Source organism: Trachurus trachurus (genome assembly GCF_905171665.1).
Source record: "Trachurus trachurus genome assembly, chromosome: 21".
Taxonomy (NCBI): domain Eukaryota; kingdom Metazoa; phylum Chordata; class Actinopteri; order Carangiformes; family Carangidae; genus Trachurus; species Trachurus trachurus.
In genome coordinates, this window is record NC_139899.1 from 17719962 (window position 1) to 17745652 (window position 25691).

Sequence of the window (25691 nt, forward strand, 5' to 3'; positions counted from 1 at the left end):
TAGTCTGCAGCGCAAGAGAGCAAGAGCACGAGTGTGATTCCTATCTTGACCTAATGCAGTACTTACAGCAGTATAGAACAATATAGGCATTGAGCAGAGGGAGTCAACTCATCTTCTGTTGGGTGCACTAAAAGACAGTGCCTGTTTTTATTTGAGCTTTTTTAAAATAAATAGCTGTGCAAAAATGTTGATTGTGTTTTTTCCTTTGAAGTTCCCCTAACTAGGATCTAGACTACTGCTAGATAACATGTGCTGGTATACAGTATAGAGCTGAAGTTGGCAGATTGGAGGAGTGATTTTTTTTTTTGTCACACATTTAAGCACCTCGTAGACATATATACACCTCTTGCACATAAGAAAAAAAAGAAACAAACAAACAAAAAACAAACAGAAACACGACAGCTTTAGAAGTTGTCACTGTTCAAAAATAACTACCTTCCATGCACACAGTGTATAGAAATTTAATAAAATACACAACAAGTACAGTAGCCCACATTCACGTGTAAGCTCAGCTTATTTTCACATAAACTGCAGAGGACGACAATAAAATTACAAATACATTCTTAAAAAAATGTTTTTTTTTGTAGGAACCTCAAATGGTTTTATGAAAAGGGACATTCCCTGTTGCACCACCATTAACAGTTCATAAGACACTTCACTTTTGTATTTAACGTCACTGATATGTATTTCAGTTGCCTGTGATATTCAAAGAGATGTTCCTTATACACTAAATGGAGACAGAAAGCTTCACTGTACAAAAGCAGACAGGACTCAATAGCTTAACAGTAGCAATTTGTTCAATAGCCTCACAAAATTGGAGCTTGAAATGTGTAAAATACAGACATCTAAATTGACAGGTACAGTACACCATGAAAACACTTGAAGTCAGGTAAGCGCTGATTCCCCCCGCCCCCCACCCCAAAACCTTCACAGCAGTCAAGGACACACATATCACCTTAACACAACAAGTCACAAACTCAAAAAACATACAAAGCAGATGGTTTTTGGTTATACAATGCGTGTCTGGACACCTCTGTAGGTCAAAAAAGAAAAAGAAAAAAGAAAACAAACAAACAAACAATTAAAAAAAATCACCTCTTGCTCATTAATCTGCGGTTTCATCATCCCTCCTCTGGCAGGTGAGAGTGAGAGAGCGAGATCATCTGACCTGTCAGTTGCCAGATTCCCGCGGGTCGAGGACATAATCTGACCCCCCGCATTCCTGGCTGATGACAGAGCTGTGAATGAGACCGCTTGACAGGGACTTAGGCCTGAGCTCACAGGTCAGGTAGGAGGGCTCCTCCAATTCGGTGTGCAGTGGGGAGCACTGGCCATCTGGAGGGCCATAGGCACTGCTGTCTGAACCCCCCTCCCTCTCCTCTTTGGACTCATGGTTGGCCAAGTCCAGGGGCATACTGCTCTTGCTGGGACTACTGGACGCGGATGGACTCTCCTGTAGCGGTGGGCTTAGTGCACGCTGCGATTTTAAGTAAGGTTTGACATTGGCCACAAGGATTGTACTGTCTCGCTGTTCCTTTCCAAACGTGCTGAGGGTTTTTCTGCTGCTGCAGCTGATGGTGCCATAAATCTCTGTCTCCACCATGGCATCCATTCCCACAGGGATGAAAAGGTTGGTGCGATTATCGGCGCTGTCTGCTTGGCTTCCTACCCGTAACTTTGGCATCCAGCATCTGTCAGAATGTCCCAGTGCACGACATTCATCCGTGCAGTGGACTGATTTGTCTTGCTCTGCAAAAACAGTTAAACATTTGTTATTGGACCCTGCTGGGGTAAGAATAAACAACCAAGAAGAAAATGTTGATGGCATTTTGAAGGATGAGCAGCGACAATGAACACTGCAACAAACACAAATTCCAGTAGTATTCTTGAAATCCTACGATATTTACTATGCATCACTAGAATATTGCAGAATAAACATGAACCTGCAGCACATTGCTACAGATACGGTTTAGTTAGATTCAGCAACGTAAACACAATCTTCTTCTTCCTAGACATGACTCACAACGTAATGACACACAACAATATACTACAAAAAAAAGTTAGTTCCTTTGCTTTTCCGCCGGCCAGTGCAGCAAATGAGTCAACCGATTCATGAAACATCTTCCTCATGCTACTCTTAACAACAACATCATGTGTGGGTGTTTCCTGGAGAATATCATCTGGCGCAGATGAAGAGATGTGCTTTTCATGTTTCATTTGCAGCAGAAGGTTTGTGTAAAATAAACACACAACTGTGACATTTGCATGAGCAGCCATATTCACCACTTTGAAAAAAAAAATCTGTTGTCAGGATGTTTTTAGTAAGCATATTGTCAGGGCTCATTATTGTCACTTATAGGTGTTAATTTTATTCCAGAGGACGGGTGAAACTCAGTCAATCAAATCTGGAATAAAGCACCCAAAATGAGACTGGATTTTTTGGAAATGCCATTACATTAGGAGCATAAACACTCATTAGTTTGACCTGTAGTCATTTTTCTAATTACTTTGAGAGACTCTGCTGCATAATCAGCAGCTCATTTGCATTTCCTGCCCATTTTTCATTTCACTCCTTGTTAGTAGAAATGTATTGTGACCTGTCCTTGTCTCCAGAGCACATCGGTGATCTTCTCGATGCATATAACTACTGTTGAATGTGCAACAACAAAGAAGTCAAACCAAAATAATTTTCTATGTAGCTTGGTCTAAGGATAGCAGTGTAGCAGTACACTGCCAGTGCACTTTCTGTATAATTTGAGGCAAAGAAAACACACAGTCTCTCCCACTCTTGACCTTACGTATCGGTGATTGAAGTGGAGCTCTGATTAGACCATGACTATAGGAGCTTCAGCTGCTATCATTGATGCTGTGCACCAAGCCAAACACCTCAGGAATATACCATTTATACGTGAACCTTGGTGTAGTGGTTGGGGGAAAAAAAGAGAGAGAAAAGGCTGTATCGCTGTGCCCTGACTCGGCCTTTTACATTTCATACTACATCTAACCCTGGCAGGCATAAAAGAGCGACACACAGAATGAACCAATTTCCACGGTCTTATGATGTAGAAGGTGTCATTTCTTTCTTTTTTTCCACTCTGTAGCCACTACACTTCGCTATTAAAATTAATTTGACATTGATGCATCGAGGTATTTTGCATGTAGAGGCATGAAGCAAAAATGTCAAACGTGTCTTTGTAAATTGGTGGAAAATGATTGTTTTCCTTCATTTGTTATACATGAAAGCGAAACAGCAATTTCATTCGAAAAAGTATGAAATTAATCTCCAAGTTGTTCTGTTAACTGATTTAACTTTAATAAACGTGTTATCTTTGCTCTGATTGGCATCCCTTTTTGCTAGAGAGGCATGTGTAAGTTGAAAAGATGATCGCTGATTTGATCAGAGTTATGGCTATTTACTTGGGTTTGGCGCGTGTCCCACTATAAGTAATGGATGAGTGATCATGTAACACACATAGAGACAAAATGTACAATCCAAAACAACACCGCCACATCTGTAATATCTAATTTCTTGAGGTTGATGTCTCTCCCGAGTGGTAGATTATGACAGGAAATGCTAATGTCCTCAAGTCTGCCACACACTAACACTTACATCCTTTCTCTTGTCTAATGGAAACCAAAAATTCCAACCAAAGCTTCAAACCTGTTTCTTATTTAACCACAAAATTAGATCCAGTCAAAACCTTACACTACACTGATCCCATCTCATAGCTTTGGTCTATAAATAAGGCTTCTCTATCTCGCTCTTATCCTATTCCATGAAATCAAAGACCACGAGCAAGTGTTTAACTGTGAATGAGAGACTTGATCTCATTGTGAAAACCGGCTCTGGCGAGGATGGTGCCTGGAACAAGGGGAAGCTCTACATGTTGAGGCTCTTCCTTAGAAGAGGTGGGGAGATCCTCGCGTTCAAAGGCAACAGCACCTTCCTTGCACACTAGCCTTGCCCAGTTGGCTGCAGGCTACATCAGAAATCCGAGGAGGAAGTTCAAACAAACAAAAAAAATAAAAGAAAGAAGAAACCATCTTTGTGACACTACCCTCAAGAGATGTGAACACCAGCGCACATACAATGCAAAAGCTCATTCACAAGTCCATGAACACCTACACAAACACACCCACTCATGCACTTGAAGCCATAGGACAAAATTGATCTGTTAATTATGCTGTGACTGGACTGAGATGGAGCAAACTGATTGAGGCTCTTAATCTAACAGGTTCAGAATGTTTTTAAGAATTTATTGAGGAAATAAATGTTGTGTGTGTGTTTTGATGTGTGCAGTAAAATGTTTTTGAATAATGGCTATCATTTTGTGTCATGTGATCTACCCTAATTGTAATTGGAGCTGTCACTTTTTGTCTGTATACAGCTTTTTTGTTCACACAGATGCTTGCCTGACAGAGATGCTGCAGAAATGCTGAATTATCTTTTGTCTTTCTTTTTTGGGGGGGGTATGCGTGTGTGTGTGTGGAGGGGAGCAGCGCAAATTCCGTCATGTGGGAAAACCTCCTTCTCCTTTTTTTTTGTTCTTCTGCAGCTGTAAACAGCTGGGTGAGCACACTATCCACCTTATTTGCTTTACATAAACACCGTTTGCATGAAAACAAATGCAGTTTGCAGTTTGTCCCTCAACAAAATCAATTTAATCCATTCTAGCCAGAAAGACACACAGAGCTGATGCTAATTCTGTATAATACTGACACGTTTTCATTTGTATCCTGTTTCAAAATACAGTGCAAAAATTGATAGGTGGATTGTGTTTATTTTTTCAAATGACAGATGTAAAATATCAACTACACGAGGAAGATAAATAATACATTTCAGCAATCAACTCTAAAATTGTCTGCGCTGATTACTGTGGGGGATTTAGGTCAATTTTAGAATGAACGATTATGGAAAATCATACCTGTTTACGTATCTTAATGGGAAATTGACTGAAGTCTTTTGCTGCATCTAAACTGATGTTTGTTTTTCTCATTGCAGCAAGATTTGTGCACAGCTCTCTTGGACAGTTGTGTCTCGAATAGAAGTTTAAATGAGACATTTAGAGAAATTATATAAATGATAAGAATCTCTTCTATGGATATATGACATGAAGATGGTTTAAAGTTGCAAAACAAGTTAGATTACAGTAGTTATAATAAGGTCTTTTGTATAAAAACTCATACTTGGTGGTAAGATGCTAGCTAAGAAGCAGGTAAAGCCATTAAAGTATGTAATTAGTAAAGTGCATTAATAATTGATCAGTTTTAAGTTAGCAGTGCACCAAGCTGTGACTACATCTTTTACTGTCAGATTTCAGGCTGCACACTGTCATCTTTTTTTCCTGTCATGTTATGTGAACTTAAACATGCACCATTCTTTGCATAAACCATTATTATGCCATCTTTGTCAGGACTAAGATCAAGAGAAAATACTCATTTGAGTTCAAAATGCATTGTACATCAAAAGGGGGGAAACTAAATGATGGCTTTGATTTGGCAAAACCGCAACACAGGTTCTGCATATTACAAGTGCTGCACTTTGAAGCATCCACGTTTCAGATCACAGTTTGCGTCCAGCAACCCCCCACCCCCAACCCCCACCACCACCACCACCCCCATCCACTCGTGCACTGGTGGTTCTTTGGTCTGCGTATCTAGCGCCACAGAGCAAAGTATTTTCTGTGGCACAAACATCCGAGGCTAGGACAATAAGCATAAGCGAGGAGAAGCGGGGAGATGCTGAATTCATTTTCATGGTACCTCTCACTGCAGCAGAGGAGCTAGCAGACGATGCTGATGCAAAGGGATGTATGTGCTTATAAGGTTTGGGTTGTAAGTGTTATTGTATCTCCCTTTATAACCACAAGCATTGAAGGATTGTGTCTGCATGTTTTTATAAAATGCGATACCTAATGCGATGACAGTTTACATCCCCCGTTTAGCATTTATTAGCAGCCTGTGCATACTCAATAAATGGTGAATTTACTACACACTGTAATGCAGCTGTAAAAAGATAACAACATATGCGGCCTATTATTATTGTTTATGATTAATAGTTGACATTAATTATCTGTTTATTGCCTCCACTTATGGGGCCCCACAAGAGGAGTTATAGCTGTTAACAAAAACATAACTTAACACTTATATCTGCTTAACTCCACCAGAGTTAGAAGCCATTTATTTTGTATATATATCAACTGCTACTATTAGTGCTTGCAGGGGATAAAGATTTGTATGCTTTTCTTGTTATGATAACACTTTCATGATCACACACTATAGTTTTTCAAACACACACTGAATGAACAAGCAATTAACTACAAGTTATTCACATAGTAGATGCATAATCTACATTATTTATAACAAAAAAAATGTTAAAGGAATTGAGAATGAAGAAATAACGAGGCTTTCATCTTATGTGTCTGCCATTGGCTTTCCATTTCCATTTTTCCATTTCTTCAGTGAATGGAAATTTGTTAAATAACAGCCTTAAAATGGCAGACTTGTACAGTGTCTTTATGCGGTATAGTCCACTGCATATGGATAAAGGATACGTAAAAAAAAAAAAAAAAAAAAAGTCAAAGTCGCTATGATCCTATGGCTGACTGTGAACAAAACAATGACATGCTCAAAAACAAAGAAAACTGACTGCCCATTATAAATAGAATCAGAGAAAGCCTAGCAACATACCCACTGTGCATCTGGCGTCTGTGAGAGCGAATAAATATTCAGAGTGCATGATAGTGGAAGCTGCACAGGTGCATATATTACCTGTATCAAAGCAGCCAGGAGACTAGAGGGATGGTAAAGGTAAAGACATAAAAGCAATACTACTTAACCCACAAGCCTTTGTGTTGGTGCATTTGGAACTAAAATTCTGTGGTGTCTCCATTTTGGATAATGGCTCTATCTTGTCAAAATCTACAAAACAGTGGCTTTGTTGTTCAATAAATGCACCTGTATGTTTGTGTGAGTGTGAGTGTGTGTGATACAGACAGAAGGAGTGCGTGGGTTGGAGGGTGATGTTTTTGTGTGATCGGGTCTAAGGTGCGATGCATAATGTAGATCTTCCATCTCTCAGTCAGCAGATAGTGACACCATTTAATGTTCAACTGTCCAGTCCCACAAGAGAGAGAGGGCACAATTTAAATCAAGCCATTTGTTTTGCTCTTTAACTAAATTTCTCACATACAGGGACGGCATTAGCAAAATCCATTAATATTAAAAGCACTACCTCACTTCTTTGCATTTCTCTAGTTCTCTTATCTTACAAATGCAGCTCTATAAATTAACTGACATTCCTGTCTGGCAGGCATCAGCGCCGCACATGTAAATATTCAGTCTCGCATGTACAAAACATCTCTTTCAATATCTCTGCATGTGATTGGCCTCAGAACTTGGACTGAATCAGACTCCGAAATGTGCTGCAAAAAAAAAAAAATGTGATTGAATTTACACCTCCCACAGAGTCAAGTTTGGTCCGCCATAATTCCTCATGGCACATGCATATACACACAGACACACACTCACCCGTACACACACGTACGCAAGCACTCTCACACATACACAAAAGTGAGATTGAGAGAGAGACGGGGGAGAGAGAGACTTACACATCTCTCTGGCAGCGGCAAGAGTGTTTCCATCTCTGCCCTCTTGAGCGAGCCACAAACAAACAGTTCATAGCAATGTAAATGGTGTGGAAAGTGCTGCTGCATAAGGACCTGATGACCACAGCCATCCTCCTCTAAGGCTCGCACAAGGAAATGAGAAACATCACCACTTCACACAAGTCCCCACATTATCTTTTATCTCGCCAGTGAGACTTGCTCTCACATTTTCAGTTAATATTCACAATAGCTAAATATATCAGTCACAATCGGGTCAACCAAGGTTGCAACGGACTGACAATCATCTATGATTATACTCCTGGAAATCGGGATCATTTCAGATTTGTAAAATAACATTCAACATTTCTATTTTCAGATAGAAAGTAAAGCTCTTTTCAAAACAGTGTAACCATGGCAAAACTGATAATGACTGAGAAAATCTTCTCAAGCAAAAGGTGGAAACACTCTGTCATGTTGCACCAGAAATACCTGTCATTTTGCACTGCAAGTGTCTATCATACTTTCTCGTCTCTGTCGTGTTGTTCAAGACATGCATGCGGTGAAGCTGTGCTCAAATAATGACATGATCAAAAAAGATACAGACGGAGGCACACTTTACCATGCATATGAGTTTGTTTGATGGCTAAATCAAACACAAGATGTTTGAACATTCTACCTTCAGCCAATGGACTCTTTTATCCTTTTGAACTGCCATCTACCTTCCACTCGGGTGCCTTCATGTCATCTTTGCAACACAGCTCAGGCTGTCTGCAATGTAAAGCGTTACAAACTAACACTACCTGCATCTAATAACAGTCTCGATTTACAGCTTCCACGTTAAACGTTAAATGTCTCCGTCAGCTGTACGCAGGTGCTGGTGGACTCCCATTTAAACACCAGCGAGCTGCGTGCCTGTTCTCCGAGCATATAGTATAATTAATGTCTAGTACAAGAGTCAGTTAGGCATCTTCCAGATGTCAGGAACAGAGTGCGTCCACTCACCCTGCTCAAAAGGCTGGCCATTAACTGCTGTTGCTTTCATCTTGAGGGCCTCCCTGGCAGACGTGTCGCAGTGTGAGCCTTTATTAGTATCCTGGTCACTATCAGCCTGGTCACTATCACCATGGCCACTGTCTCGGAGGCTTGCTCGTTCTGCATCCTTAAATGTTGAGCTGCAGCAGAATGGAAGGAGAGAAAAAAAAACATTACTTGCCATTACCTCTCAATGAGTGTTCCTATTTGATAGCCATAGTCAGCTGCCTTGATACAAAGATGAAGAAGCTAAATGCGATGGCAAGGAAGCCTCTGGATAGACCTCTTACCTTTGAACAAATGGTTGCCTGCTGCCAGCGTAATTGGACTCTGAGGGAAAATTTTCGGTCTAGAAGGGAGAGAAGAATGATATTTTGCATTGATCATGTTAAAAATGTCATGCAATTTTCAACAATAGCCCGAGAAACAGGAGTTTCAGACAGGAAAAGCAACATTCTTGCCTGTTTTTAAAATATTTCCATAGTCTTTTATTATTTATTATGGCACCTGGAAGATGTCAATAAAAGCCAGAGAGCACCTGCCTGTGATGACGGCACGATAAGAGCACATCTCCATTGTGACCATATGTGCTTCCTTGGCAAGGCAAAGAAGTAAAGCATTAGCCACTGTCATCAGCATCCTTTTTTTCCCCTATCTTGAGAATAATGTGTTTGTGTTGATCACACCCACGTACCCTAGTGACTGGTGACAGTGCCAGGCCTTGTCATCTGTGTTATCATCTCCAAATGAGACTGTCTGTGAGACTGTCCTAGATATTTACATCGTTTACAACAGATAATTCTGGTGTGCTACACAGGACTACAAGCCCATGCTGTCAAATTAGCATGTTAGCTGGCTTGTGTGTTCAACCCTGCCATCTCTACAAGGCAAGGCTGCACCCTATTAATGGCCTTATCGTGCCAACTTTGGATGCGGATGGGTGGATCTGGCCCATATTTGTGGGGAGCGAAAAATGCGATTGTAAGGTTATGCTGTGTGCATCTAGCTGCCTGGTGCACATTGGTTCAGTAATGTGATCGGACAAGCTGCTCAAACACCTGTCCAATTCCACATTTCAGGCAGGGTTTTGTTTTCACTCTATACCAGTGGATCTGGCAGGGTCACAGCAGCCTTGTTCAAGACTCACACTGTTTGCATGTCTAACTGAGAAGACTTTCTGATTATGCGGACCACCTGTACCATTTTGCAAAAGAAGACTTGAGATGGAGCTTTTTTTTTTTTTTTTTTTTTTTTTTTCAGAGTGCCCTCTTTACAAAAATGCCATTTTCAACACACAAATATATTCTGACACCAAGGTGCCATATCATGCTTTATATACAGAGAAAGCTTCATACTGTCATAACAGAGGAAGAAAAAAAAGATAATAATGATGTCTGTTCACAGTGACAGAGTTTCTCTTTTTCAGTCGATTACTTTTCTTTTGTCAGATTTGTGTGGTAAAGCAGCAGGTGCAGATAAGCGAGAATAAAGGGCAGATAAAGAGTACGGTGCAGCATCCTCCTTACCTGTATCACTGACATCCTATTCGCTGGAGTGTCTGTGCTAAGCCCGGCAAAGCTGGAGTGGCAACCTGCCCTGGGGACTGTCAGGCTGTTTGGGGTGGTTTTCAGGTACATGACTTCTGACCTGGGCAGTGTGAGCGGCAAAGGACTCTGGTAGTCAAAACATATTGGAGAAGTGATGAGAGACGGGCTGCTCACCACATTCATCCGGCTCGCAGAATCTCTCTCCTCCATCTCACTCTGCACCAGCATGATGTCACTCTTGTTGATCCTTTTCTTTTTGCCCTTCCCCACTGGAGGATTGGAGTACTCAGCCATGCGGCAGTTATAATTCCCAGTCTCCTTATCTTGATGCTTGGACTTGACAGCGATGGCGGTCATGACTGCTAAGAGCATGACAGAGATAATGCAGAGGGTAACTATGAGGGGCAGGGATACGTCCCAGTGCTGCTGTTCCCCACTCGCACTGGAACCCCCACCCGGTGCTGTTTCTGTGTTCGCCCTAATGATCAGCTTAGCCACGGCAGATAAAGGGGGCTTGCCATGGTCAGTTACCTTCACCACCAGCTCAACCACTGGGGCAACCTCTTCCCAAAGAGCATGAGCAGTTCTGACCTCCCCTCCCATCGGATCCATCTCAAACAGGTGGTCCTCATTTCCCTCCGTGATCTCATAGGTCAAATGTCCACTTTCTCCGTGGTCGTGGTCCACAGCTTTCACCGTGGCCACGATGTATCCGATACCTACGTTTCTAGGCACTGGGATTTCAGCAGTATCATTCAGCAGGAGGGGCAGAATAATAACTGGGAGATTGTCGTTGACGTCCAGAACATTGACCCTGACTGTGGAGGTGCTCTCCATGTGAGGAGATCCTCCATCTTTAGCCTGGACCTTGAACTCAAAGGATTTTGTTTGCTCATAGTTGAAAGAGCGTGAGGCATATATGGCTCCATTTGTGGGATTAACAGACACATAGGTGTACACAGAAACATCTCCTATATGTGACGGCAGGATTGAGTACGACACTGTTCCATTGCGACCCACATCTGGGTCGTGGGCCAGAACAGAGCCCAAGTACTCCCCTGGGATGTTGTTCTCAGGCACCTGTAGCAGATACATAGTCTTTGTAAAGCGTGGCGCATTGTCATTCTCATCCAAGATTTTCACAGTAAACGACTTAGTGTAGTTCAAAGAAGGGATCCCATTGTCTCTCGCCACTATTGTTACATTGTATTCATCTTTCATTTCCCTGTCCAGAGGTCTGTCTGTAAGCAGCGTGTAAAAATTGTCATTGTTTTCCTGCAGTCTGAAGGGTACATTTCCCAGCACCCGGCACTGAAGTTGACCATTACGGCCAGAATCTTTATCTGTCACTCTGACCAGCGCTATGACAGATTCTGGAGGTGCTGCCTCGCTGATGGCTCCCTGCCGGACAGAAACAAAACTTATTATTGGCGAGTTGTCGTTCTTGTCAAGCACTTTCACAGTAATTTTACAGTGGCCCGGTATTGGGTTGGGCCCCAGATCCTTGGCCTGGACGTCAAACTCTATGATTGGATTCTCTTCATAGTCAATTTCTCCCTGGACCTTGATGACGCCAGTATTGGGGTCAATGGAGAACAAATCTTGGATTCTCTCAGATGCATATCCAGTGAAGGAATAAACCACCTGTCCGTTGCTGCCCTCATCTTGGTCAGTGGCGTTCAAATCTATGAGCACCTTCCCCTGAGGTGAATTCTCAGGAATCTCAATCACATAGGAGGATTTTTCAAAAACCGGGCTATTGTCATTGGAATCAGTCACTCTGACGTTAATCTGCATGGAGCCTGATCTTGGATACTCCCCACCGTCAATTGCAGTGAGGAGAAGGGTGTGATGACTCTGATCCTCTCTATCCAGAGGTCTCTGGACCACAAGCTCTGGATATATAGTCCCATCTCCCCTCACTTTTAAATCCAAAGAAAATGTATTGTAATCATCTCTCGTGACCTGATAGGTCTTTATTCCATTCTCCCCGGAATCTGAGTCATGTGCAATAGTCAGTGGGAAGCGCGTGCCAGCAGCTGCGTTTTCTGAAATATCAATATTAACGTGGTCTGAGGGAAAACTGGGCGAGTTGTCATTGATGTCCTGTATATCAATCTTGATCATACATATTTCCTTATCGTTGGCAAACACCTCCATGGAGAGCTGGCACTTCGGGTTGCGCCTGCATAACGTTTCCCTGTCAATCCTTTGTTTAGTGAAGATAAGTCCACTCTCCGGGTCAACATCCACCAGATGTGGTGCAGAATTCTCCAGCACTCTGAAGTTAGATTTTTTCCCTCTCTCCATGGTCCCATATCCGGCATCTTTTGCTATATTGCCTATAACAGTGCCAGGTCCTTGCTCCTCTGGGACAGAATAATTGAGATTTTTCAATGTCAGGGCTTTAACCCACAGCAGAAAGAAAATGGGTACAGAGAGACGCATCCCTTCAACTGGATATGCGGTAGTGGCAGACAGAAAGAAAAAAAAATCCTCGTTGACTTTCAACCTGTTGATTACGGCAAACCTAGAGGACTAAACCCAAACCCAGCGTGTGCTTGACGCCGATCTCACACTAATTAGGTATAAAACCAATCTATGAATCGTTATCTCCTTTCAATCGCTATTTTAACCTCTTTCACATGCCGTTCGGCTAGGATGAACTCTTTCTGTAAACAAAGATGACCGCCCGACGACACATAATGCATGAATTAAAGATCAAATCCAACATAGTGTACGATAAATGCTTTGTTTTCCCTCACAGGGGGGACACTAAATGAATAATCGATGACTATAAAGTATTAATATTCCCCACTGCATCCAAGGTTAAAGGGTTTGAATCTCTGTGGTGAAGGTTAGACCATGGCTTACAAAAGCGCATTGCCCTCATGCGACATTTACACCTAGGCTACAGCAAATACTGACATGCCCGTTCAAAATGCAGCATTGCCCGATGTTACCATTCACAATGCATTTACTTTTTTCCTGTGCGGCACACTGTTGCATATGGGTTCTGCTGCCTAGCGTATAGAGCCTGCCCATGACACAAAGTGGAATAAAAGCAGGATATAGAGCTGTCACTCCTGTCCAACCTTTTGTGTTCCCGTCATTCAAGAGCATCTATAGCAGGGCTGCGACTTTTGCCCGATGAATGTCCTATAATCAGTCCAATAATCCCATAATCCAGTCCAATTGGACCCGGTGTTCCTGCATCCTTCATTCGGACAATGCTCATCTGCACTGCCCCCGCGAACGTTGCCAGAGAAGATGGGAGGAAGAGAAGAAAAAAAAAACGTGAAAAGGGTGCTGGAAGATTTCAGATAATCAAAATTAATCGCTTTCCTTGCGCTCAGTTCTCTCCGCGTCAACTGTTGAAACCCGCTCCCTGCACAGTGAGATCTGACCGGAATCCTCTCGACGCCTTCTTTAAAGCAGACTCCACTGTATTTCGTGCTGCATTTAACATAGTTTCTGATCGTCTTCCAGCAAATGAGTGAACAGTGACAGATCTTTGCCTTCGGGGGGGTTCTCCAATAGGTCTGGCAAGATCGCATGAAGAAGGGCTGTTCTAGTGCTACGTGATTCATTTACTGATGTGCGCGCACAGAGTATAGCAGCATCAGAGGGAAAACGTGGCTGGAGGATGTTGCTCCTAATACATGTGGATGTGAAGCAGGGATTATGAATAGATCGATGAAATGTGTTTGGCAGGGATGTAGTAAAGAGCACACAAGTGGTCAGAGAAGTGGATCAGATGGGCACTGTGGTGTGGAGGAAAAAAAAGCTGTTACATTAAAGCTGGCAAAATGTTTCAAGAATTGCCGGGGATCTTCCTCTCAGAGTGATATGCTCTGAGTACCAATGGACCTCTTTGGATATTCAGAACCAAAGATTCTTATCAATAATGAAAACAACACCACCTGTCTTCTGTGTTGTACCTCGTTATCATTAGTCTTGAGAAAGCCATGAGATAAAAGAAAAAGACAGACTGTGGGTGTTTCCGTGATAATCTCTGCACAGGACATAAGAGAATTGCTTATTCTTCTTGAAAAAAAAAAAACAGGCTTATTTCACAGCTCAAATATCACAGCTGTTGGTATAACCTGCCTTCTGTAGCTTTTCACACCTGCCTTCAATAGCCTATTCACGTCAATCTCATATCTCATATTGAAAAGATGGACTGACATTTAGTTCACTCGCTATTTCAACAATATATTTGGCATTTGCATTTTTATTCTCACTTGACCAGATCTCAGAGACGCGTGAGGCTCCTCCTAGCGATGCCAGCACACCCTAGGAGAGAGGAAGCTGTGTCAACATTAGGCCAAGATCAGTGTGGCCTAGTTCCTCATTTAATTTCATGTTGCTCAGGATCTAAATCAACCTTGAGATGTCCCTGAGTTCATTCCCATTGTCTGAAACATGGCTGCTTTCCTCCTCTGGGGAGCATCAACTTTGCCTGGCCAGAGTGCAGCCTGCATAAATTGGCCATTTCTGCAGGTAAGAGATAAGGACAACAAAGGGAAACTAATTATCATTCAGTCTATGTTAAAACCTCAGGAAAGGACTGCTATTGACAATTGTGTCTGTATTGTCACAGTCGTACCATTTAATATGATCTGAACTCTCAATGAGAGGGTGGTTCATATCCATAATAAATAGGCCACGGCATAATGTGTGGCTTTGGCTCCCTTGTTTTTTGTACAAACTGACCACTTTGTCATGGATAACTTTCTCTAATGAGGCCACTGCACCTGCCCCGGAATGAACTGCAATTTCTGCTGCTTTGTTGGCAGCAAAAACACACGGATGCATCAGTTGTTTCATGACGAATTGATTTTTACTTGAAAGCGCATTACTCTGACGGTGTAAAATCATACCTGTTGTAATTCTGCAGAGGCTGAAATGACAAACAGTATCTATGCTCATTTAAGCATACGCACAATATCTTGGCATCTCTTTCATGTGATTCACTTACCACTCTGCACAAGCATGATTAGAAGTGAGATTAAGTTGTTTATCATTCTGTTTTTGCGCCCGTTGCTGGTTGCACCACACCTCAAGCTGCACACTGGAATACTGATGGTGGTGAGTGGGAATGATGATCAACACAAGCGACTGAATTTTGCCGCAGAGTAAAATGCATGAGAGAACACGGTCTGTTTGGAAGAAAGTTCTCCACGACACATTGTGCAGACATGTTAATTACATAGATTAAAAAATGTGTACAGCCAGGGTTGCTACAGGAGTTTATGAACATCTCCCTCATTCGTCACGGTGAAAAAAAAACTTCAAATGAATCACTCAATGCACACAACAATAACCAAACTTTGGATTGACAAAGTAAACACAGATAAGACACTTAATTAAATACCAAACCCACTACTACCATCGCTACTGCAGTAAATCAATATTTCTATACAGTTTCTTAAAGCTTATATTACATGTTTTCCACCCCTTAATAATGATCCATAACTCTGAACAATCCATACATCATGACTCCTCAGCAGAGTTAATCTGTCAGTTCACTCAATTAACACACTCACACATAAAGCCCTGTTTCTATAAAACCATAGTGAGTTTTAGTTTTATGTGTCATGGTTCTGAGAAATTCACCCTTGAAACTGCTGCTGTACAATAGACGTAAATGGAATTTCAGTTTTTTCTGCACAGAGACTTGAAGAAAACACTTCTGAAATCTCATCAACAGTTTTTTTTTTTGTTTTTTTTTCAGAAACAGTTTCCCAGTTGCGGTTACAATCTCTCCCTGCAATCCAGAGAACATCTTGTCCACACTTTTCACGAGGAATATTTCATCAGTAAAAAGTAGTTCGGATGGAAACTGACCACAGAGGTCTATGAATTATCCAGAGCCCCAAGGACATTAGTTTCTAGAAAAAAACATGTTGCTATTATTGTTGTTGTCCTTGCACTTAATGTTCCAATAGTTTAACCATCTCAAAAAAAAAGGAAAAAAAAAACAGTTTTCTTCCATTCTGTTTGGGCAATGCCAGAGAGGGACTTCTTGAAAATGCAGCAGATAAAACTGACACTATCTGCATGACTCAATATCACTCAGGGCAAATGGGAAAGTGGTTATTTTGTGAACTGATCGGTAATGTGTCCGGTAATATCTTATTCTCATTTAGCCAGTATATGCGGTGCAAATTGTGTTTTTTACTTAGATTAAAGGATAAATAGGGTGCTATTTCAAATGTTTCTTAACATCAACAACTTCCTCAAAAAGAGGAAAATCAACAATGAATTGAATATCGACAACATGGTTTATTCCTCTGGGCCTAGACAGAGCTGATGGCTAAAAACTTCTAAAAAAAATAATTGATGAGTTACACTGCCATCTCTCCTAGACAATACATTCATATAGTTGTATAAATTTTCCTCGATGACCTTATTTTGATAAATGGATGGGAGTTACTGAGACAGCAGGAAAGTGATACCAGAGACCGGTTTGCCTCCAGTCTGGGGGTGGCTTAAGTTTTGGCAACAAAAGGTCGGGAGGGAAAAAAACTGCAAATGAACACATTGTCTTTCAAACTGGTGCATTGTGTTAATAGAAAATGAAATAAGGCATTACATTATCGAAGTTGTATATAAACATACATCTAGCAGACAGGGCTGACAGGGTTACATTGTGTGACACTGTCCTTGACTCACACACCAATTATGATTTCATCCACAGATAAAAATATTCCACAACAATTAGTCTATTAAATACTATTTGACATTCTCTAAAAAAGTACAGACTTTTTTTGTTATGGAAGTAATAGGTAAACTGTTCCTTATCAGTATGCTAACATTAAGTGAATAATAATGACTATGAGTACAAAAACAATACAATAACACATCACAGTATCACCTATATTGCTTCATTCGTGTCATTGCCATTTATCATTGGTCACTAATGGTTACCACCTCTCCATTTCAGTGCGTCATTCATATACACATTTCACCTTTACAAGCAGAGCTGCTTGCCAGACTGCAGATGCAACAAAAGGAGCCTCAGACATCTCACAAGCCTTGTTATCATGTTACATGTCGAATAAATTATTTTTGTTGCACAACAGCTGTGGTTGTGCATGTAAATGCAAATCCTAAGGGTCAATGTGCCAATTCTCCAACATTTCTATTCTGAATCGAAACTCACCCAGGCCTTGCTCTCCTCAGTGTACGCTTTACAGAGTTGGTGTTTTTGCATTAGATTTTTTTTTTTTGAGGAACTCTCTGATACACCAGGAGCGGAGACGACCCTCTGCCAAATTTGAAAAAAAAAACTGAAAGTCCAACTTGAAAGCATTTTGGATTCTTTATAGCATCCAGTGGAGTTTCAGTTGGTGGTCGGTAAGATGGGTTTAATAAATTCTGAACCTAATCTGCATTTTGAGGGGAAGGAGCTAAGAGTGTGACTGTCTGCTGAGAATGTGCCTTTTAAAGGGTTTATGCAAATGTGCACCTAAAAACTCACAAATTACCTGCTCATCAATCAGTCTGGAAAACAACCGTGTAATACACTGCTCTGATCCAAACACAAAATACATTAGGATTGTAAAACTAACGGGTATTTGCAGGAGCAGAATTCACATTCACTTCGCATCAAACATTTGAGACTGGAATCATGAATATAATTACGGGAAACAAGAAAACAAACCACATAACTTGCCATGCATTAACAATCCCCTGAGTTTCTGCGCAGGCAAGGATTGAAAGGCAGAGTCTGAGCATATAGTGATGATCAAGGGTCAGAATTACATTAAATCATTTCTGACAAGTTACTAATTGCTTTTAAATGAGCCCAAACGCAAGGCCAAATGTGTTAAATAATTATTATTGGGATGCAAAGTAAGGCTTCAGTTTGTCACGGTTGCTGGTTTCATCTCCTGTTCAACAACAGCACAAACTGCAACCTTTGTTCTTAAGTAGATGTTTAAGTCGGACCCGTGCACACAATACTAAAACACCATCTGTAAATAAATAAAACACACACGCATTATAAATATTTCAGCAAATCCAAGCTACTTACCATTTAATCAAGTACGTTTTATTAAGGAATCTGGAATTTGTATTACAAATTAGTCATGTAATTGTAAACAGCCTGAGCTACTAAGACCTGAGTATTGCAGCCGTAAGGAAGAATCATACCCCTCCTGGAGATGCATTGATTATTCATCTCAGTAATGACCTCATGTCCTAACTGGTTAGACTTCAGAACTCTAAAACTTAGCGTGCAGCTCCAGAGACTCAAGCAACAATTTACTGCTGAAATATCACAAGCTTACAAAACATGTCCACGACTGCTAAAGGCATATTTGTCTGATGATAATAGGAATACTGTCTAATACTTTTAACTCTGGATTTTTGGTTCAGGTTTCCAGCCATTCAGCTGAGGGCATTTTTTTGTGATTTTTTTCCATCTCACACAAGCCTATTATAACATCAGAGCATCTAGCCTCACTCACAAGGAGTCAGCGCTTACCAACCAGCCATTCAACACCTTACCATCTGTGCTGGTTCACCCTAAAGATAGCACCCACCCCGGGGTGAAAAACTGGAATGGTGTATGACATCCCATGTGACAACTGTGGCGGCCATTACTTTGATGAAATGGAAAATACCCTGGGCTGACGACTGGAGCAAAAAGCCCAAAACAGACAATATTGGTTGCTGGTGAACAACAGACCAAAACGAGAGACACAGCATGGACCGGGAAAAGGTCAAAGGTCATCCATCCGAAGGCTGCGGAAAGGTCAAAATCGCCAACTGTATCCTAGACCAGAGAACCTCCAGGATGAAAATACTGCTAATGATAAATACTGTATGTTCTCAAGTATAACACTTTGATGGAGGCAACAAGTTATGAACCTCTTTTAATTTTGGCACCCCACATTTTATGAGTCATCCTGCTTTCCTGCCTTGTCATTGTCTAAGATTGAAAAGAAATAGTCTGACATTTATTCCCTTTCTTTCCTGGAGGTGGCAAAAATGATTGGCTGCACTCTCGAGCCTATGCATTGCGAATGAGGTGATAAGCTTGGCATAAAGACTTTGTAAAATAAACCTTTAAAGCTCACTGGGTCTCTCGTTTGTTTAATTTCACCACAAACAGTCGTGTGTAAAAAATTGCAAACAAATGTGGTCTTATGGAGTTACATGTTTGTTCATCCGTTCGCCCAGCGTTTCTGTGCAGTATCTTCTCGGATTGCCTGGCAACCTCGATGTGACAATAAAGTAGCCAAGAAAAAGTTACAACAAGTAATTCCCTATAATTCCACAAATAGCCATTTTTAATTTGTGTTTGTGTTCAGATCAGAAGGATGTGGATGTATATGCATACTTCTGGACAGACTTACATGTTTATTTATCTCCTGGCGTCAGCTCCATACATGAAGCAAATATCAAACTTGTAAGAAAGGCCCAAAGAAGTTGATCTAGTAAAATCTGATCTGTTTATAACAGGACTGAGGGAGTTGACACATTCACAGTAAACTTAACAAACATTATGAATGATTAAATCAGTTTTCATTTCATTTCATGATCCGCGTATTATCAAGATAAATATAACATGTGTGCCACTTTAATTTTGGGGCCTCTGTCTAAATTTCACTGATCCGAATCCAGAGGAGGTTGTGCCAGATGCCTCGTCTCACTCTCAGCTCAAGTGTCCCACATACAGTGTGAAAGAATTGCTGGTTACACTGCTCTTAGGACTGGCAGAGAAGCAGCAGGTTAGAAAAAACCACCTCCCAGGAGAAATGATTCAGGGTATTGGAGAACCGGAGAGGCGAATAAAGTGAATGCAATTTCAAAGGGGAAATAATGGAGGTCATGGCGTTTGATGTTCCTGTGCTGGCCACGAAAATAACTTGGTTGATGATGGAATCAATCACACCTCCATGGCACTGAATGTTAATGAAGATATGTTTAGTTGTTTTTTATGCATTTTTAATAGCAGTGTTAACATCAAATCTAGCCATCCATTACTCCGAAGAGAGTGAAGTGTGGTTATCTGTGGCGTGCCGTCTGATATCAGCTGACTGAAGCAATAACATTTGAAATGTGACGGCTGCCGTTTTTTTTTCTCTCTTCTCTTTTTGCCGTGCTGTTCTTATGTCTTCGTTGTGATGAGTGAACACAAGGTCAAAATGGAGTTTATCCTCTGATATCACCTGCCAGTCCAGACAAGAGAAATGCTCACTCAAGGTGACATTACTTTGGTGTCTGTACTCAGCATGCCACTACAGCTTTCATTTCCTGTGAGCTAAAATTTACAACTTATCCTCTGACAGGAGGAGTAAACATCTCTAAAATGACCCAGGCTGTGATCTTCAGCTGTAAACAAAAGAAAACCTGCCTCAGCCTCAGCGATCCTTGACAATCCCAGAGAAAACAACAAACAAAGCACTCTCTTTTTGGTTTTTCATACGCGTTATTACACATTAGTCTAAAGCCCTTCAAAAAACGACTTGACAATTTCAGGGTATTAATTGAATAAAACAGCAAAGTGAATTTATTGTAATATTTGTGATGCTGACTAAATTTCTGTCATCTTTGTCGGATTTTCTGAAAGGTGAGAGCCATTCAAAGAACAGCGCTTACATAATCAGATGGAAACAGCGATAACAGATGGTTACAATAGCAGAGTGATTTGGGAGAGCTCGTGAAATTTCCTTATTCATTCTCCAGTGGCACTTTATCACAGGCCCGGAAAGTTATTTAGTATGCAATGGATCAATCACCATGCTCAAAAAGTCATTTGAATTAACTTCTCAGGCAGATATCTATCCGGGAAAATGGCCGTCAGAGGAAAGGGACTATCAGAAAATTAAAAAGAACATAACGGTTTTCTGTGTGAAATTGAAATAGAACAAAACTGAGCAAAGCATCAGCCATGCAAACATTCCAAGATGTTCCCTAACAGACTGGCGTTTTTTTTTGTTGTTGTTTTTTTTTGTCTTTGGATGTTTTTCTTTTCACAGACTCAAAGCATGAGGAGCAGACATTTTCTCACATGCGGGACTCATCAATTCTGCTCTGACAACACATTCAGCCTTTCCAGTGACAATCAGACCAGCAGCCTGCTGGTGATTGTGTCCTATAGCATGCCACAGATACAGCAGTCATCACGACCATGACAGTTAAATTTGTTTTTCAGTGCAACACTGTCTTATGATGCTTAATAAGAACTGAGGCTGAAACCTCTACACCAAGTGCAGCTCAGTCTCTCTTTTTAAATTAGTCCAAAGTGAATGTTTGATTCTCACTAAATAAAAATATCCCAGTGGCCATGCAGTGCATGTCTAATTGCAGATGAAGCATCAAATTAAAATGTCAGGGACTAGTTGCAGAGGCAGTGGCTGCAGAGCTCTGGTGTTTAAATTTATGTTAGAGATTATGCCATTTTCAAGGAAGGTGTAATTTGTGCAGCAGTATTACCGGAGCAACACCATGTTATTAGTTTCGACAATTCTCAGTCATGCTAATGTCGGGAAGGAAGGAAAACAGCATGCCACCTAGTGGGATGTGAATAACCCATATATCTCACCACCAATTAGTATTAGGCTGTACTGTAAAGTGACAGGAAACTAATTCATAAATACTGTAGCAACATGAAAGAGGAGGGAAGCCATCCACAGAAGAAAAATAAACTGTCAGTCCCATACAGATAGGGGAATGACAACCAAGCCTTTCCAATTACTTCAAGGTTAACTGTGAACCACTAATAACTTCAGGGAACCCGAGAAACAAAACATTGTTAGCTAATTACATAAGCAAGTCATTTAGACTGATTGATGCAACATATTATTCACTGCTCCCTCTCTCTCTCTCTCTCCCACTCCCTCTCCCTAATTTTCTCTTCCATATAGCAGAGAGCAGCATAAAGGCTCTGTTTCCTTTGGCAGCTGTCTCCATGACGGCCCGCACTGACACAATGAGACACTCTTCCTGCTCAGCAGTAAACCACAATCAACTGGTGAACAACTGGCAGAGATTTATCATCATCAGCTCAGGACCAAGGCTCTATGTGTGAGCTGACACACTCAGCGGATAGACAACAGCAGGCAGTGCCATTGCTGTTTAAGACAGAGGTCGACCAGGCTGTTAGTGAGGTGGAAAAGCTACACTGACTCCGCGCCTACATTTATTCAGTGATAAACCAAATTAATATTCCTCTGCTTGTCACCCAGATGAGATGAAGCGTTCTGTTTTTTTGAATTTGGTTTATATAGAGGCCATATTGCAAAGAGGCTTAGAAGAAGATCATTTATGTTTATTGTTATTTTTTTGCACCGCCTCTTCTGTCACTGAGGTAACATTAAGAATACTCTGTTCAGTCGTGCATGCAATGATATTTGTTATTTATGAAGATGCATATTAACAAATAAACAGCTCATCCTGAGCAAGCCCAATCAGGATTTGAGGCTTGTTGTACAATATTGCAAATATGCTCAATAGGATCGTGAATAAGTTGTCCCGAGCCTTTTTGATAGAATCGTGTATATGGCAGTAAGATAAAAAAAAAAAAAAGAGTAGAATATTAATTTCTTTCTTCATACTGTGTGGGTCGGGCTTTTGGTTCTATGTAAGATAAAGATAAAAGAGCGAGAGTATAGGATTTATGGCACTGAATTACTCGTAGATGTGCTTCAGATGAAAATAAGCACTTGATGTTCCGATTGTCGGAGCCCATTAGAGTGCACTCATATTTTGTTTGTTCGCCAGACATGAATGCAACATATCCTTTACCCTGCAGATGATGCCACCCTTGACTCAGATGAAATTATGTAAACAGGGACAATGGTGCTGTCTGGTGAACCTGGCCCAGAACGCACTGACCACACAAAGAGGCGACGCGTCTGGAACAGAAGCGAGTATGTAAAAGTACTGAAACATTCCTCCTGTGTTACCTGATGTTTTTTATTGAACACAGGCCTCCCCTGACACCCTGCAGAACTCCATTAAAAAACTGATGTTTTGTAATGGTGTTGGCAAGAGCTCATGAATCACACGTCCTTGCTTTGAAAGAGAAGATTTTCTACTTCTAATGAACCACTCCCAATAGCAATAAACTGAATGTGCCATTTAGTTTGTTAAACCAAACTGTTCAGGCCACATTCTAGTCATCTTGACACGACTGTGTCCCATACGTGTAAATTATGTTTGGATAGCCTGTAATTTTTTTTTTGAGGTTGCATAGAATAATGTTTCCCCCTAGTGGTATGAGAACCAAAATAGAACAGGCATTTTGTGCTGCCATGGGCTGCATACAGTACAGCCCTCTATGATTAATCTGGCTGTAATATTTTCTCAAATACCGGTGTGGTTCTCGGCAGGTTTTCTCCACCTGTATGAAGCTTTGATCGCTGCAGTTTGCAGGCTATTCTGCACAAAAGTATGTATGAATGTTTAAAGGGCCACAGTCATACTGTAACTTTCAACAGGACCAGTTTCTCTATAACTTACTTTGTGTCTAGAGTGTCACTGCACAACCTACCATTTTTCCTCTGCATAGAACATTAACAAATCTGGTAAGAGCCTGTAAAAAAAAAAGAAAAGAAAAAAAACTGTAAAAACAAAACAAAACAAAAAAGTTTTGATAGTTGATAGTTATGTGACCTTTGCATCATATCATCTGTCAACATTTGCTTTGAAACAAACCTTTAGATTCTTTTTTGTTTGTTTTTACCATCCTTGATGTTAGTATCTTAAAATGTAACTATCTGACAGCAGATTACTGAAATATGAAAGAAATCTAACATGTCATTTTTAAAGCACCTCATTTGTTATCTTTACTTAATTTTGTTTGTATGCTTAAAGGCATAATGTTGTTTTTCACTAAGTGGAGAAATTTGTCTCTTACATTTACATTTATATTCATGTTTGTTTGAAAGTGTTGTAATCCATTTTTCTGTTTCTGTATTGTCAAATTGATGTTTTTCTTGAGCTGCTGTGCATTAAGCTCTTGGGGTCACTGTAATTTAAACCTAAAATTGTTTTCACATTTCGTGGGCAGACGTGTTCAATCTTGAAAAGTTGAATTCCACTTGTCTTGCTATAATGGAGTATCAATTAGGCTAACACATTACAGTGTTTGAAAAACCCACCACAGTGGCTAACTAAAAACAAAACACTGAGTTTTGTACTGAAATTAGCACCATGTGACTGCAGACTGAGGCTCTGACAGGTCTAACACAGTGGGCGGCTTGGTGGTTGCAGTCCAAACCCTGGACTTAGATTCCCACTTGAAAATCCTGATAGCTACTTTCCAAGGCAGAAGCATATGGCATCATTTGGCAAAAAGAGAGATTGATGCTCTCAGATCAGATTAGCCTCATTTGAGCGGAAAGAAAAACAGAATAAAGTGTGTCCTTAATAGGTGAATATTAGGTTAATGCAATTGTCCCACATTTTGGGAAAATAAAGTAAACGTATTCTCTAGGACAACTCACCACCTATGCACTTGTCTGGTGAAAGATTGATTAAAGTGAGGTTTCAAAACCCAAATTATAAACCTGTGTTTGTTATTTTTCTCCACATTGTCAAAAAGACTAAAGCACAAATCCAGGCATCTAACAGGGGATTGATTCTTTCCAGAGCACTAAAAATTGTTGCTTTTTTTCTCTTCCACATCTCATGTTTTAACTAAGTATGAGGAATCAATATGGCTGTGAACTTGGTTTCATATAACCTGTAAATGATGCAAACAGCAGCTTAATGGTAAATGAAAAGATTCAACGTCTCCTTCTAGAAAAACTGTCAAGTGGAAACATTGTGTTTTTTGTTGTTGTTGTTGTTGTTCTTTTCTTCTCTGCATCAGCCCCACAATTCAAAGCCTGAAGAAGTCAATATCTACACTTGGCACTTGAGACAAAGATGAAGATGAGGTGCAAGTAGAACAAAACACAGCATTGTGGGATGGGCCTGAAGCGTCAAACGATATCGATTCAGAAAGGCTCCATCTTTTACATGCTGCGTACAATAGGGAATTGTGCCCCAAAGTTGTGATGCTAAGAGGCCATAAAAACATAATCACAGTCATCCAGTTAGCCATTTATCACAAATAAACCCAACACCAACAGGTGCGGAGGATAGAAATGGTGTGTGCTGTTCTGACTCATTTGTCAGTGGACTGCTGAAGAGCTGAAAAAGCTAGCTCTAAAACACTCGCCTGTATTACCTGGGGAGATTTCAAATGTGCTGTGAGAGCTGCTGCAGGACATTAATGTGAAGTCCATTTGGATATGAATGAGCACGGTGTCTATCAGCAATGGCTTCTCAAACAGAAACACAGAGACGGGGCAAATGAATATACCTCGTGGCACAAATTGTCAGGTCATTGCACAACTATTTGACCTACAAGGAGCATATAAAGCAATGATGAAGAGAGCTATATTGTATTGATTGATAAATGTATTTTCCCTCTGTGTACAATTGGCTATCTGTCAGACCAGTGCACATCACTGGGGGGCACGAATATGACCTTCATTCT

General features: G+C 40.8%; 1 protein-coding gene across 1 annotated transcript; it reads right to left on the minus strand.

Annotated features, from left to right (window-relative positions):
• Positions 1-1171: 1171 nt before the first annotated feature.
• LOC311004662 (protocadherin-17-like) lies at positions 1172-12634 on the minus strand (the record flags this gene model as incomplete). Its single annotated transcript, XM_083996832.1, has 4 exons — positions 1172-1749; positions 8610-8779; positions 8930-8988; positions 10166-12634. The coding sequence occupies 4 exons, from the start codon at positions 12632-12634 to the stop codon at positions 1172-1174; spliced, it is 3276 nt and encodes a 1091-aa protein (XP_083852958.1).
• Positions 12635-25691: the final 13057 nt, after the last annotated feature.